The sequence below is a fragment of the Trichogramma pretiosum genome, unplaced genomic scaffold (genome assembly GCF_000599845.2).
Source record: "Trichogramma pretiosum strain Unisexual culture from Peru unplaced genomic scaffold, Tpre_2.0 scaffold113, whole genome shotgun sequence".
NCBI lineage: Eukaryota > Metazoa > Arthropoda > Insecta > Hymenoptera > Trichogrammatidae > Trichogramma > Trichogramma pretiosum.
The window spans coordinates 94,018-106,864 of record NW_019640797.1 but is presented as its reverse complement, the minus strand read 5'-3'; the positions used below and the strand labels follow the sequence as shown (position 1 = coordinate 106,864).

At 50.6% G+C, this 12,847-nt stretch overlaps 1 protein-coding gene across 1 annotated transcript; it reads left to right on the top strand.

Annotated features, from left to right (window-relative positions):
• The first annotated feature begins 236 nt into the window (after positions 1-236).
• LOC106659681 (mucin-5AC) lies at positions 237-12,600 on the top strand. The gene is made up of 10 exons (XM_023458336.1): positions 237-290; positions 781-1,191; positions 1,268-1,738; positions 1,805-3,852; positions 3,932-4,328; positions 4,388-4,963; positions 6,043-6,618; positions 7,899-8,315; positions 9,970-10,545; positions 10,753-12,600. The coding sequence occupies exons 1-10, from the start codon at positions 237-239 to the stop codon at positions 12,112-12,114; spliced, it is 6,888 nt and encodes a 2,295-aa protein (XP_023314104.1). The 3' UTR covers positions 12,115-12,600.
• The last annotated feature ends 247 nt before the right edge of the window (positions 12,601-12,847 follow it).

Sequence of the window (12,847 nt, the reverse complement as noted above, 5' to 3'; positions counted from 1 at the left end):
CAGTGTGTTTGTGTGTATGCGTGTGCGTGTGACGAATGAGGTCATCAAAAACCTGCGAGCACTAGTACCACCATAATATACTGTCAAATAACTCGAAGAAAAGCATTAACCTACCTATTATATTAATCACTCTCGGAACATATCCGTCTATGTTGTTTCGCTCGTTTGGAAATGAGCTTTCCTTTCTTCTTTTTTTTTTTTTTTTCTTGAACGAAACGCTGTATTATTAGCTGGTAATGGCACTTGTGGTGCCATTTGTTGTTGTTTGGTTTTTCTTTCTTCTCACCGAGGTGCCCGTGTACTGCTCTTCATTTGTTTTTCGCCTCCACACTTGTCATTATATTCCTCGTTTTAAATTGTACACAGTTGTACAGCGCAGAAACTTCACGATTTTCAATTACTTTCGTTTATTCAAAGGCCACTTTGGGATCGTCTTTTTTTTCGTTGATGACATTCAATTTTCGCGCAATAATCTTGGCACGAGGGAGAGAGAGAGGAGTTCTCGCAATTTCTCGATGGAATTTCTAGTATTTTTGCGGGCTACGAACTATTTCGTGAATTTCGACGAGCGCCTCGCGGGCATATTTCATAATTTTTCGCGATTGCCGCACAACATCATCGTCGTCGTCGTCGTCGTTCGGTGTTTTTATATTCGAAAGAGCGAGGTGCGAAAGGCACGCACGATTAACGAATACTCGTGTTAACGTTTAAACGACAATTTAGTCGTATATGATTTTAATTGCGATCTCGAAACTCAACGTTTTTCCTTTCATTTTCCAGATCGTCCGATCGAAAACGTTAGCTTGGGTCGCATTGATCGGCGTCTTGTGCCAAGTCAATGCCCAACAACAGCAACAGCTGCCCGCCGTCGACAGCAGCAGCAGGTGGTCGCGTCAAACGACCAACAGCGAGTGGATCCCGCTGCCTCATCCCAGAAACGGTCAATTATTGAACCAGCAGCAAAAACCGACACCGATAGCCGGTCCGGTGCCACCGCCACCCTTCCGTACCCACGCCACCAACAATGACAACAACCCCCAAGCCGCCGGCCAAGTGCCCGTGGTCTCGTTGCCGCCGGTACTGCAGCAGCAGTATCACGATCAGATCCATCAGCTGCAGCAGACTCAGGACAGCATACAGAGGCTGCTGGTGCTGCAGCAGCAGCTCAAGGCTCAGCAGAACATCTTGAACGTGAGTCGATTGCAAATTTGCTTGACATCGATCAAAAAAATTGAATAATATTCGCTTATTGTTGCTTCGATTTCAGTCGAACGCCTATCAGCCGAACGCCTACTCGAATCCCGAGCAGCAGAAGCAAGCTCTCCACCAGAGCACGATAACCAACGTGCAGACTCTGCCCGGCCTCGCCCCGGAGGTGCTCGTACCACCGGTCCCATCGAATCAAGCTCTGCCCCCGGTGTTCCAGGCGCAGAACTTCCACCAGCAGCAGCACCTCGCTCAGCAGCCCAAGTACAAGCCCGTGCTGTCGAACGGCCAGTTGAATCAGGGACAACACCTGCAGCAGCACCTGCAGCTGCCGCAGCAACAGCAGCAGCAAGTCTTCCGCCAGAATCTTCAAGAAGTTTCGAGTTTCCCGAGGAAGGAAATTCCCAAGGAATTCCCGTTGAAGCAGCAGCAGCCACAGCAGCAGCAGAAGCCCAAGATCGTCAAGGACGAGGCGTCTCGCTTCAACTACGTGACGCCCGCGTCCGCTCAGCTCGGAGCCGACCAGCAAGAGGTAAATTATTACTTTATTTTATTTTATCAAATTCAAAACTTAATACTTTTCTCTCGAACGATCAAGGTTCAACTGGTGTACGTGCCAGCCGAGACTCTGGCCCAGCGAGGTCAAGCCAAGCTCAAGCAGCAAAGCACCCAGAGCGGCAGCACCAAGAACCTGAATCCCTATCGCCAGCACCACGAGGAGGTGTCCGTGACCCCGGCGAGTCCGGCCTACGACGCGTACGCCCGCGAGATTCTGTACCAGCTGCAGAAGCAGCACGAGCAGCAGAACGCCTACCAGAACTTCGGCCGCGACAAGGAGCAGGTCAGACAGGAGGCGGTGGATCGCGAGGTCGAGAATCAGGATCGTCTGAGGCAGGAGGCGGCACGCAAGGAGCAGGAGCTGGCGAGGAAGGAGCAGGACGCGACGAGGCAGCGCGAGGCGGAGAAGAAGCGGAAGCATCTGCAGGAGATCGAGGAGCAGCAGCGCCAGCGCGACATCGAGAGTCTGAGGGACGCCAGGGAGAAGCAGAGACAGGAGATGAGGAAGCTGGTGGCGGCGAAGAACAAGGACGACAGATTCTCGGCCTACAACGAGAGGAAGGAGGCGTCCTCCGCGGCTAAGTTGAGAGATCAGACGCAGCAGTCGCAGTCGCAGAACTACGAGGTCCAACAGCATCCCAACACTTTCCCCCAGCAGCAGCAGTTCCATCATCAGCATCTGACCGAGGTCACTCACAAGAACGTCAACACGGTGCCCAAGTACAAGCCGCTGCCCACGGCCAACAGCTACAGCCAGCCACAGGCCCAAGATTACTACAACAGACAACAGCAGCAGATGCAGGTCGTCGAGACGACGACGGCCCTGCCGCCACCGAATCAACCTCCGCTCTCGGTCTACGCGAACCACCACCACCACCACAGCACCCAGGTCAAGATCGCGGACGTCGTCAGGGCCCTGAAGAACGCCCGTACCATCGCCGTGCTCGACACCTTCGGCCCGGACACCCCCAAGGTCTTCATCGGCCCCCGAAATCTCGATCCACCCCAAGGCTACGCCAAGTTCGATCTGCCCTATCTGTCCTCGATCGAGAACAATCGCGTCGAGCGCAACATCGACAAGCTGCCGTTCTTCGTGGCGCCGATGAGCTACGAGCCCGCCCGGGGCGCCAACAAGATACCGTTCCCGGCGCCGCACATCGGCTCGGTGATCGTCAACTCACTGGAGAACTTCGATCTCAAGGAGACCCAGACCAATCATCATCCGCATCCGTCGCCCGTGATCGAGCCCAACTCTTACCTCGTGAGTAATCCACCCCTACCGGCTTACGACGTGAGTACACCCGCGTCGTCGTCGGTCTACGCCACCGAGTCCACGACACCGAGCTACGAGACTTCGGCTTCACCCGTGTTCCGCTACGAGACCTCCTCGCCGACTCCGCGCTACGAATCTTCGACTTTGCCGCCTAGTCAGTTAACGACCAAGTGGAGATTCAGGGACTACGGCGCCGAGAAGGCGACGACCGAGGCGCCACCCGCCTTCGTCACCACGTCTTACAGAGACACCTCCAGAGGCAAATACAACGACAGGCCGAGCAAGGCCAAGAGCAATTACTACAGCCAGAACGAGGTGTCGACCACCCCGAACTACTACAGCAGCCATCCCAAGACGGTGTCGTCGTTCGCCTACGAGACCGTGCCGTCCACCACACCCGTCTACGACAACGTAGAACCCCAGCGTCAGAAGAACGTCGTCAATCACCTGTTCGAGCAGACGTTCGGCTACAATCGTCAACAAAATCGCTACCAAGAACCCCAACAGGTGGACTATCAGCAAACCAATCAGAGGTATCCGGTCGATCCGGTGGGTCACTCAGTGAGCCCGACCTACTACCCGACGCAGACGCCCTCGTACGACGACCAGTCGCAGTACAATCTGCCGGCCGATTTGCCCGCAATCTCGCCTCAATTGCCGGGATTGGTGAACGCTCTGGTCGAGAAACCCGGCCAGCTCGGCAGCTCGGTATTGCCCGCGGTATCGACCATACCGACTACTATCCCAACCACGACTACCACCACCACGACCACCGAAGCCCCGACGACGGTTCAGAGGAATCGTTCCAGGCAAAGGTCAGTCCATTCATCCCGAAATCGGTATTGAAAAATCGTTTTTTATTTTTATTTAATAAAATCATCGATGACATTTCAGAGGTAGAGTAACCGCTTCCCGAGCGACTACGACTACCCAATCGCCTCAGTCCTACCGAGGTGGCAACGCCGAACGACCGACCCGCCGACCGGTCAACCGATCGAGATCCCGCTTCACGACCACCACCACCACCGAGCAGTACCAAGAGGTCAACGACAACAACAGCCAGAACTCCTACGAACCCACACGCAGAAATCCCTCGACGACTCCCAAGTACGAGGAGCAGCAGGACAGCGGCAAGGGACTGCGCAAGACCACCCCGAAATCCTCGTTCAACTTCCGCTTCGGCGAGTACGAGCAGGAGGACGAGCGCGACGATGGACTGAGAAGATCGACGACGCCTCGTAGCCAGCTGTATCAGAGAGAGCAGCTGGAGACCGAATCGATCCCGACTAAAGTGAGTCGATATAAATTATAATCTCAACTTTTAACTAAACGATAAACTTTGATTTGCAGTTTATCGAGAAGCAACGAGAGCAAGTCAACCAGCAGCAAGTGTCCATCGACGAGGTCTCGGTGAGCAATCCGTCCTACCAGCAGGACGACTACTCGACCGTGTCAACGGCCTCGCCCACGCCCACCGAGGTCACCTTCCAGCCGCAACATCGATACAACGTCGGCTCCCAGGGCATCGGCGCCGACTCGCTCCTACCCCTGGCCGGACTCGAGTACACCTCGCGCAAGGTCACCCTGGCCCCGCAGGTCTACTCGTCGAGCTCGGCCGCCTACGACGACACCCCCAGCACCGTGACCGAACATTACCGTTACTCGACGACCCGAGACTACCCGTACTACAGCAGCAGTACCGCGGGCAGAACCGAGAGTCCAGTGTACGAGCCCGTGCCTACCACCGATCTGCCGAGAGAGCAGTACTCGCCGGTCTATCAGTCGTCCCACGAGGCCACGCCGAGGCCGATCTATCGCGACGAGCAGCAGCAGGTGGAGGAGGAGCAGCCGATCTACCAGCCTATCCCGCAGGATAAGCAGGAGGATTACACTTATCAGACCACCGAGGCCGAACAGATAGCCGAGGTGAGCATTGTATGCTTATATATTTAGTACTATTATTATCGCCTGCAAATGCGATATGTATGTGTGTATGTCGGCTTAATGACCTATATATAAAGCTCGGCGCGAGAAAGTTTCGATTTTCATTCTATACGTCGATATCGTTTGAATCAATTCGAGGCAAAAAAAAACTACACTAATATATAGACCAGCTCATTTGGTGAAACGCGCGCGCGCCGATAATTGCTGTTGTTTTTACACCGTTTGTGTGTACAACAGTTACCTTTGAATTTATATATATATATTTATACAGTTGAATTGGCCTCGCGTTGAATTCTCGAATTAACTACAGCAAAAGTATCGAGAGAGAGAAAAGACTCTTGAAAAACTTTTCCAGTTAATCAAGCGGCGGCCCTCGCTCCCCGCCGATCTTAATCAATTCTCGACTCTGTGTGCGAGTGAGCATCAATTCGAAAGGTGCTAACTATAAAAGATATTTCCTCCTTCTTCTTCTCGACGTGTGTAGGAGGCTCTCAAACATTTCTCGGTGAAAAGTTTTATACGTTTGGGCGCGCTGTACATACGCCGCGGAGAAAGTCAAGGTTGTGCATTTGCACGACGACGATATACGTGTGTGTGTGTGTACCTTTATCAAATCGAAAGATCCTTGAAAATTATAATTGTGTGTCGAATTCCAAAGAGGAAGAGGAAAAAAAAAGGATAAAAACGTGTTTTGTTCTTTGAGCGGTAGTAGTAGCAGCAGCAAACTTTATCATTAGGAGTTCCTGTACGCTGTATAATGTTATAATGTGTGCTCTCGAATTATACGAGGTCAGCGATTTTTCCGCTGTCTGAGCTTAGCAGCAGCAGCGACTCGAGTCAATTCAAATTTATGGAGCGATTGTTCGCTCATGTATTAACGTACGTACGTATGGAGCAGAGCTAGCTCGTTAGTCCATTTGCCTTAACGCGCCGTAAACTGGGCGTAATCTTCGAGTTTTTTTATTATTATTATTATCATATACGCTCTGTTAAATTCACGGACAGAGATCGAGTTATTAAACATCGTAATCGAATATTTATCTCATTATGCTACTTTTCAGACTACACCGTTGAGCACTACCCCAACTACGACGACAACGACCACCACCACCACCACCACGACGGAAGCACCAACGACGGTCATCCGTCAAAAGGTACGCGGTCGCTTCGGTGCCCGGCCGGCCCAGCAACGCGAGCAGCAGGAGGCCACCATTCAGACCAGACCGCGCGCCGGCGAGAGCGAGTTTGTGCGCTTCAGCGCGGTGAACCAGGACCGCGATCAGGACCGTACAAGACCCACGTCATCGTCCTCGGCAGCGGCGGCGAATCGTCAACGCGGCAGAGGTCGACAGCGTCAGAGACTGCCCCAGCAGGAGACGGCCGTCGTTCAGACCGAGGGCCAGGAGTTCGTGAACATCAGATCGTCCTCGTCGTCGTCGCGCAACAGATACACCACGACGACGACCCCGGCACCGGCCACTTACGCGCCGACCACCACCGTCTCGTCGAGCGAGGAGCAGCAGCGACCCTCGGAGTCGACCGAGGACGTCGCGCAGGACTACGGATTCATCAAGAATCACAAGCCGAATTACAAGTTGTCGGCTAACGCCAAGCCCAGCAGCTCGCAATCGTCACAGGTGAGTCGTCGTACTACTGGTAGCTGTGTATATAATCCGCACTGCAACGAGCGTCGAGTACAACCTTTTGCTTAATCGATATAAAAGCACTTGGGAGAAATTAGACACCCTCGTCCTCTCCTCCCTTCCTGACGCGCGCTCGCGCGGCGCGTAAATTAGGTCAAAACGAGCGTGCGAGTGTGTGTGTGTCCTATCTCCAACGAGAGCGAGAGAGTTACGCGCTTGAATTCGTTTTGGCGTACGTGTATAAGACGTAATTAACGACAAGACGAATTGCCCAGCGTATATAACACTGTAGAGTCACATTTTCGACCGAAGGAGCGGTAATATAAAATTTACAAAATTTTAGAACACAAAGATTTAATCTCGTATGGTTAACACTGACTTGCTTATTTGTAAAATTATTTTTTTACTTTGCCGCTAGCGGATTTCAAATCAAAGAGGTTACTCGCTATCTTGCGGGAGAGGCAGACTTTACTTAGAGTAACATAAAATCGGGTGGAGAATTAGTGTACCTTTATACAATTGTTTTGAATTAGCCACTTGCAGATTTACAAATATAGGTACTCGCCATCTAGTGGTAAAGAAGGGGTTTAATTATGATCGAAATTGCAAATGATACATCAATATCGCAACATTAATTTTCATTTAATTTAATTAAATTGAAATCAAGAATTAATTGAGTGTGTTTTGTTTTAAACATTTTTACACAATTACATTTTCATGAATTTTTTTTTGTAGTTTTATGCAAAAGAGAAAAAATTAGTATTGATATGTACCTTGAATAAAATTTGGTATTGATTACTTTAATATTTATGTCCACATTAAAATTAAATTCTCTTCAAATTTATAAGTTTTTTTTGAGCCTGAATAAAATGCAAACTAATTTCTGTTTTCATAATAATACATTATACATACGCGTACGAAACATTCGAAATCGCACTCCGAGACAAAATAGTCTCGGCAATGAATCAACATGAGAATTCGAAGATAATGCCTCGAAATTACTCGCATAATAGCTTTGGTAGGGGGGACCGCCGCCGCCGCCGCGACGACTGTCGCTCCAGTGAAAATAAAGAGGCATTAAAATTTTTATCATACCAAAAGTGCATGAACTTTCAAAGTAATTTCAACTAATTTTCAAGTCGAATAAATTCCTCTGAACTGAAAGATTTCGTACGAAGTCGACTCTCGAGTCGCACACAATATATAGCTAATTTGCAATTTCGCCAGAGAGTACATATCATATTATAATCTCGAGTCGCTAATTATAATTACAGAGCGTCGAGTCCAACGAATCCAGCAGCAGCAGCGTCGAGAACGGCAACTCGCCCCAGTCGCAGCTCCTGAAGAACCGCTCCAAGTACCTGAGCGCGGCGCGTCGTCAGCCTGGCAACTTTGCCGGCCGCTCCACCACGACCACTAGCACCAACGCCAGTCCCTCGACGACGACCCCTAGATCGTCCGAGGAATCGACCACTCGTCGGGTCTATCTGAGACAGCGTCAACAGCAGCAGGCCAACTCGGCCAACGCCAACGAGGAGGCGGTCCGCCAGGGCAAGACCCAGAGGCCGAGACTGCGCAAGAACGGAATCGGCGGCAGGCGTCGCGTGAGCACGACCACCACGACGAGCACCGAGGCTTCGGTCGAGGACAACAACGAGCTGCCCCAAGGACAGGATAACGCCGACGACAGCGTGAGTGATGAACGATTACGATTACGAATTGTATAACTGTGTTGTTGTTTTCACGTGTGTATGTTTTTTGAAGTGACTAACGCTATACACGTGTGTGTGTCTATCTGTCTGCAAATAAGCACTCGTAAATCTATCGCCGGCTCGGAATCGGACTCGGCGCGCGTTGAATGGGAAAAAAGATGCGTGGGTGTGTGTATAGGTATACGCGATTCAGGACGCGGTGTATTATGTTACACCGATAGGGATAAGATCGCGCGGTCGAGCGCTATTACTTTACATACTTACACCATCTTGCTTAAATACACACAATGGTTATTCAACTTTTTCTGCCCGCCGCCGCCGCCGGCGTTATAAATAAAACGTGTGTATTACGTGATTTCTCGCGTGGCTTTATAATCTTTTTTTATTTAAACTTCGGAACGAAATTCAAAGTAGAAAGCTATTTGGTATGTGTGTATGTGGTCTAGCTGCGAGCGCGAATAAACTGCGCGTGTAAACTCGTCGATCTTTATAGCGCCCCGGTTGTGTGTGTATATTTATGCACAAACAATTTGATAGATAGATCGTAAGCTTTCTTTGCGGAACGCGCGATTCACGTCTCAATTCCGCATAATATATATCTAAACGTTGTATACAATATATGCGCATCGAGGATGAAAAAAAAATTACGCAACAATTGCACAATTGATTTTCGCGCGCGGTTTATCCGGGCGCCCTTTTTCAATGCTCCGTATATCATCGACTTGCGATCGATCGAACGTAATATATTGCATTAAAATAATGAATTCTCGAGTATACATGAAGCACGTGTGCCTCGTGTTCTCAGGAATTAACCTGCCTTATCTGCGATATGATACGAAACACTGTCATTTAAAGCTCTCTCGATGTATGGGGCATCGAATTTGCATACCGAGAAAAAAGAAGCCAAGTATATATAATGTTTAAAAGGAAAAATTGCATATGCCAGGCACACATGAAAGTTCCAAAGAGATTTACATCGAGCATTACGTTAGCAGGCAGGCACACTTGCATATGTGTGTGTGTGTAGCCGTGCGCGCGCGCTGGGAATCGATTGTCCTGAATTTTTCTCACTGCACTCATGCTCATGACTCCGTATACACGTGTGTGTGTGTGTGTGTGGGTAAGCTTGACTGCCAGCGCGTGCAGTTGGGCATGCTTTCGCGATTCCTCGCGGCTTTCTCGCTTTCATACACGTTTATGCGCGCGCGCGCCTTATATACTACTACTTTATATATATACCGAGTCGAGAGTGTGTGCTTGTACGACTGGTAGCACTTCTCAGTGGGTGTATATACTTCTTGCTATTTGATTCGTGTGCGTGTGCGTCACCTCGTTCGACGCGAGAGAAGAGTTCGATCTCGATCTCGTTTGACGCGTGCGTCTGGTATGATGAAAACCTTAATTGCCCGTTTACGCTTTATACGCGATGACGTCCGCCGAGAGGTAAAAGTTTTTTTTTTTAATTATTTGCACCATTCGCGAACGTTTTCGATTTAAACTGGACTAAAGTACGCTAAAAGTCATTTCCCTCGACGATTTTCCATATACGTACGTTAATAATAGAGAATGTATGCGCGCGAACTCGAGCGTGAAATTAGAAATATAACATAATTATGAATATATTCCATCGCAGAGATACCCGCAGGACTTTGTGCTGAACTACGGAGCCACGCAGAGCTTCCACAGGGACGATTACGACCAAGCCCAGCTGGCCAGCGACAGGTCACGCTCGCAGCACTCGCGCTCGCGCACCAGCCCGGGCCGCCACACCGACATCTACGGCTCCGAGAGCCAGTGGTCCACCAAGTTCAACGGCAATACCTACCAGCAGCCCAACAGCTTCGACGCCAACGACGAAAAACCATCCACGGTAGATGCCGAGAAAGCCGGCGTACAACCCGAAAACAACGGTAGCGATGATTCCGGCAGCAACAGCAGCGGTTCGACCTCGGCCAGCACCGAGGAGACGACCAACAACCTCACAAGCTCCGAGGAGAGCGCCAAGAAGACCCTGAGCACGATGACCGAGGACTTCGGCAAGAAGCAGACCGAGAACGGAACCCAAGAGGAGGAGGAGATCAAGGAACCCGCACAGGGTACCGAGGTGAGCAGTACGCCCGAGGGTAGTACCAGCACCAGCACCACTACTACCGAGAGCACTAGCACGAGCACGGCAAAAGCACTTTACGGCAAATATTCGGGCAAGAAGGTAAGAGGGAGCATGGCACGCGTTAGAGGCCCTTTGTAACTTTTGCACACACTTCTTTTTGTTCTGTTTCTTTGCATGCCTTCACCGATTAACCGCATTATTGTTGTTGTTGTTGTTGTTGTTGTTGTTGTTGTTGTTGTGAACTAATACAGATCGCCAATGACTCGTACTTGAGTAATTTAACTAATCGATAACGACAATTCACAGGGTACGCAGAGAAGGAAGCGCCTGAGGGCACGCCCGAAGCCCACTCCCAACACGCGTCACTTGCAGACTTCCACCCTGATCGACGAGTCCGTCGTGTCGATCGGCTCGACCGAGTTCCGCAACTTCTACGTGTCCACCAGACAGCCCTACTGGCGCCCGAGAGGCACCGCACCACCGTCCACGACGACGACTCAGTTCGCAACCCAATCCACAACTCCGTCAACGAGTACGACGGTAACGACGACCACTAGCACTACCACCGAGGCACCGACCACCGAAGAGAAATCCGCGTTCGAGTCTTTCCTCGACAAGATGTTGGGCGAGAGCGAGGATGAAGCGACCATGACCACCGAGGTACCGTCGACCGAGCCGTCTTCCTCGACCACTCCCTCGTCGACGTCGATGAGTCCCGAGGACATCTGGACGATGGCCGCCGCCACCGACATGCCCTTCGACGAGGACACGATGACGACGCTGAGCGAGCAGAACTACAACAACGACGACAACGACGAGAGATACACCACGATCAACGACGATGGCACCGAAATGCCGACGACGGTCTACGTTGCCCCTACGACCACGGCTAAGCCGAGCACGACTCAGAGCACCACGACCACGACGACAACGACGCCAAAACCAACGACCCAAGAGGACGACTCCAAGAGCGGGGAGAATTCGGTGAGCTCGATCAGTCAAGAGAACTCGCTGAACTTCTTCGCCAACAAGAGCCCGGCGCTCAAGGAGTATCTGCAATCGAAGAAAGCCAACGCCGACGGCCATCCCAACAATCACCGCTCCAAGTGGAGCGAGGTGCGCTACCCCACGGACAAGTCCCTCTTCAAGTGGAACCCCAAGAGCAATCAGACCGGAAGTTCCACGGAGGAGAACAGCAGCAGTAGCCAATCGACCGAGCAGAAGCCGGACAACAACCAAGTCAGCGACTACGTGCAGGCCATCTTCGAGAGCATCAAGAGCGCCGATCAGGAGCCCCAAGCGGCCAAACCCTACCAGAGCAGCCGACAAGAGAAGGAACTGCTGACCGAGCCACTGACGGTGTTCAAGACGTCGGTGTCGTCGTCGAGTCGCGTCGTCGCCGGCCAGCCCCAGGTGGTGAGCTTCAGTCAGCTGCGCGACGCCAAGACCAAGGGCACCTCGAGCAGCGCGAGAACAGTGACCTTCGGCCCGTTCGTGCCGTCCCTGGGCGTGGACAAGCTCTCGGGCATACCGACGAAGAAGGTGCCCAGCTCGCTGGACGCCAAGTCGCTGAAGAACGTCGACGCCGCCGCGGCGGCTACGAAGGGAGCCGACCAAATGACCGAGATCTGCTATCGCGGACGTTGCGTCATGAAGGGCGCCCGATGAGCAGCATAGAGAGGATGAAAATCGATCAAAAAAGTTTATATGGAAACCCCGGAGAGACTGGAAGTAACGTGTCTGACCCTTGACGACCCCTCTGTACAAAGTGATTATTTCTCCGCGATGATTTTGCAGCGCTGCTGCGTTTTGCGAGTTCCCATGTGTGTGTGTGTCCGAACTCGCGAAACGCTTCGCGCGATCAAGGGTTCTGCGAACTACTTCCAGCCTCGATTAATAATTTATCTTTCGACCATTCGACTATATTCGCGCTTTGAATCTCCAATAAAACATAAATAAAAAATTCATTTGCCGATCGGAGTAAATAATATATAATAATTTCATGACTTCGGGGGCCATCGATCGCTGTGTGAAAAGCTCGACGCTTAAAAATGCCTGAACGCACAAACAGACTTGTATAGAAGAAAAAAAAGGCGCGAGCAGCGTTTCAATTTTTTTTCATGCACACAACAACAAAAAAAACAAACAACTAATAGTCAGCGCGACATTTATTTCCACTGGCATGATACAGCTTTTTCTTTGTATAGTAACTCATGTTAATCCGTAGCTCTGTAAGTAATTTTATAACTTGTTTATTTTTTACATAGCGATTATTTTTTAATTACTGTTAAAGTGAAACTTAGATACTAAAACCGTATTGGCTGATTTGTCTGAGAAAAATTTTCGATCATGGATCAGATCATTGTGTAAAATAGTATCACAAATATAGTCTATTGTAAGA

Excerpts from the sequence above, each read along its gene's own strand:
- LOC106659681 (XM_023458336.1), top strand. The coding sequence starts at position 237 with ATGGCACTTGTGGTGCCATTTGTTGTTGTTTGGTTTTTCTTTCTTCTC. Across the intron at positions 3,853-3,931 it reads AGGAATCGTTCCAGGCAAAG|AGGTAGAGTAACCGCTTCCC; the intron begins GTCAGTCCATTC and ends ATGACATTTCAG. Across the intron at positions 10,546-10,752 it reads GCAAATATTCGGGCAAGAAG|GGTACGCAGAGAAGGAAGCG; the intron begins GTAAGAGGGAGC and ends GACAATTCACAG.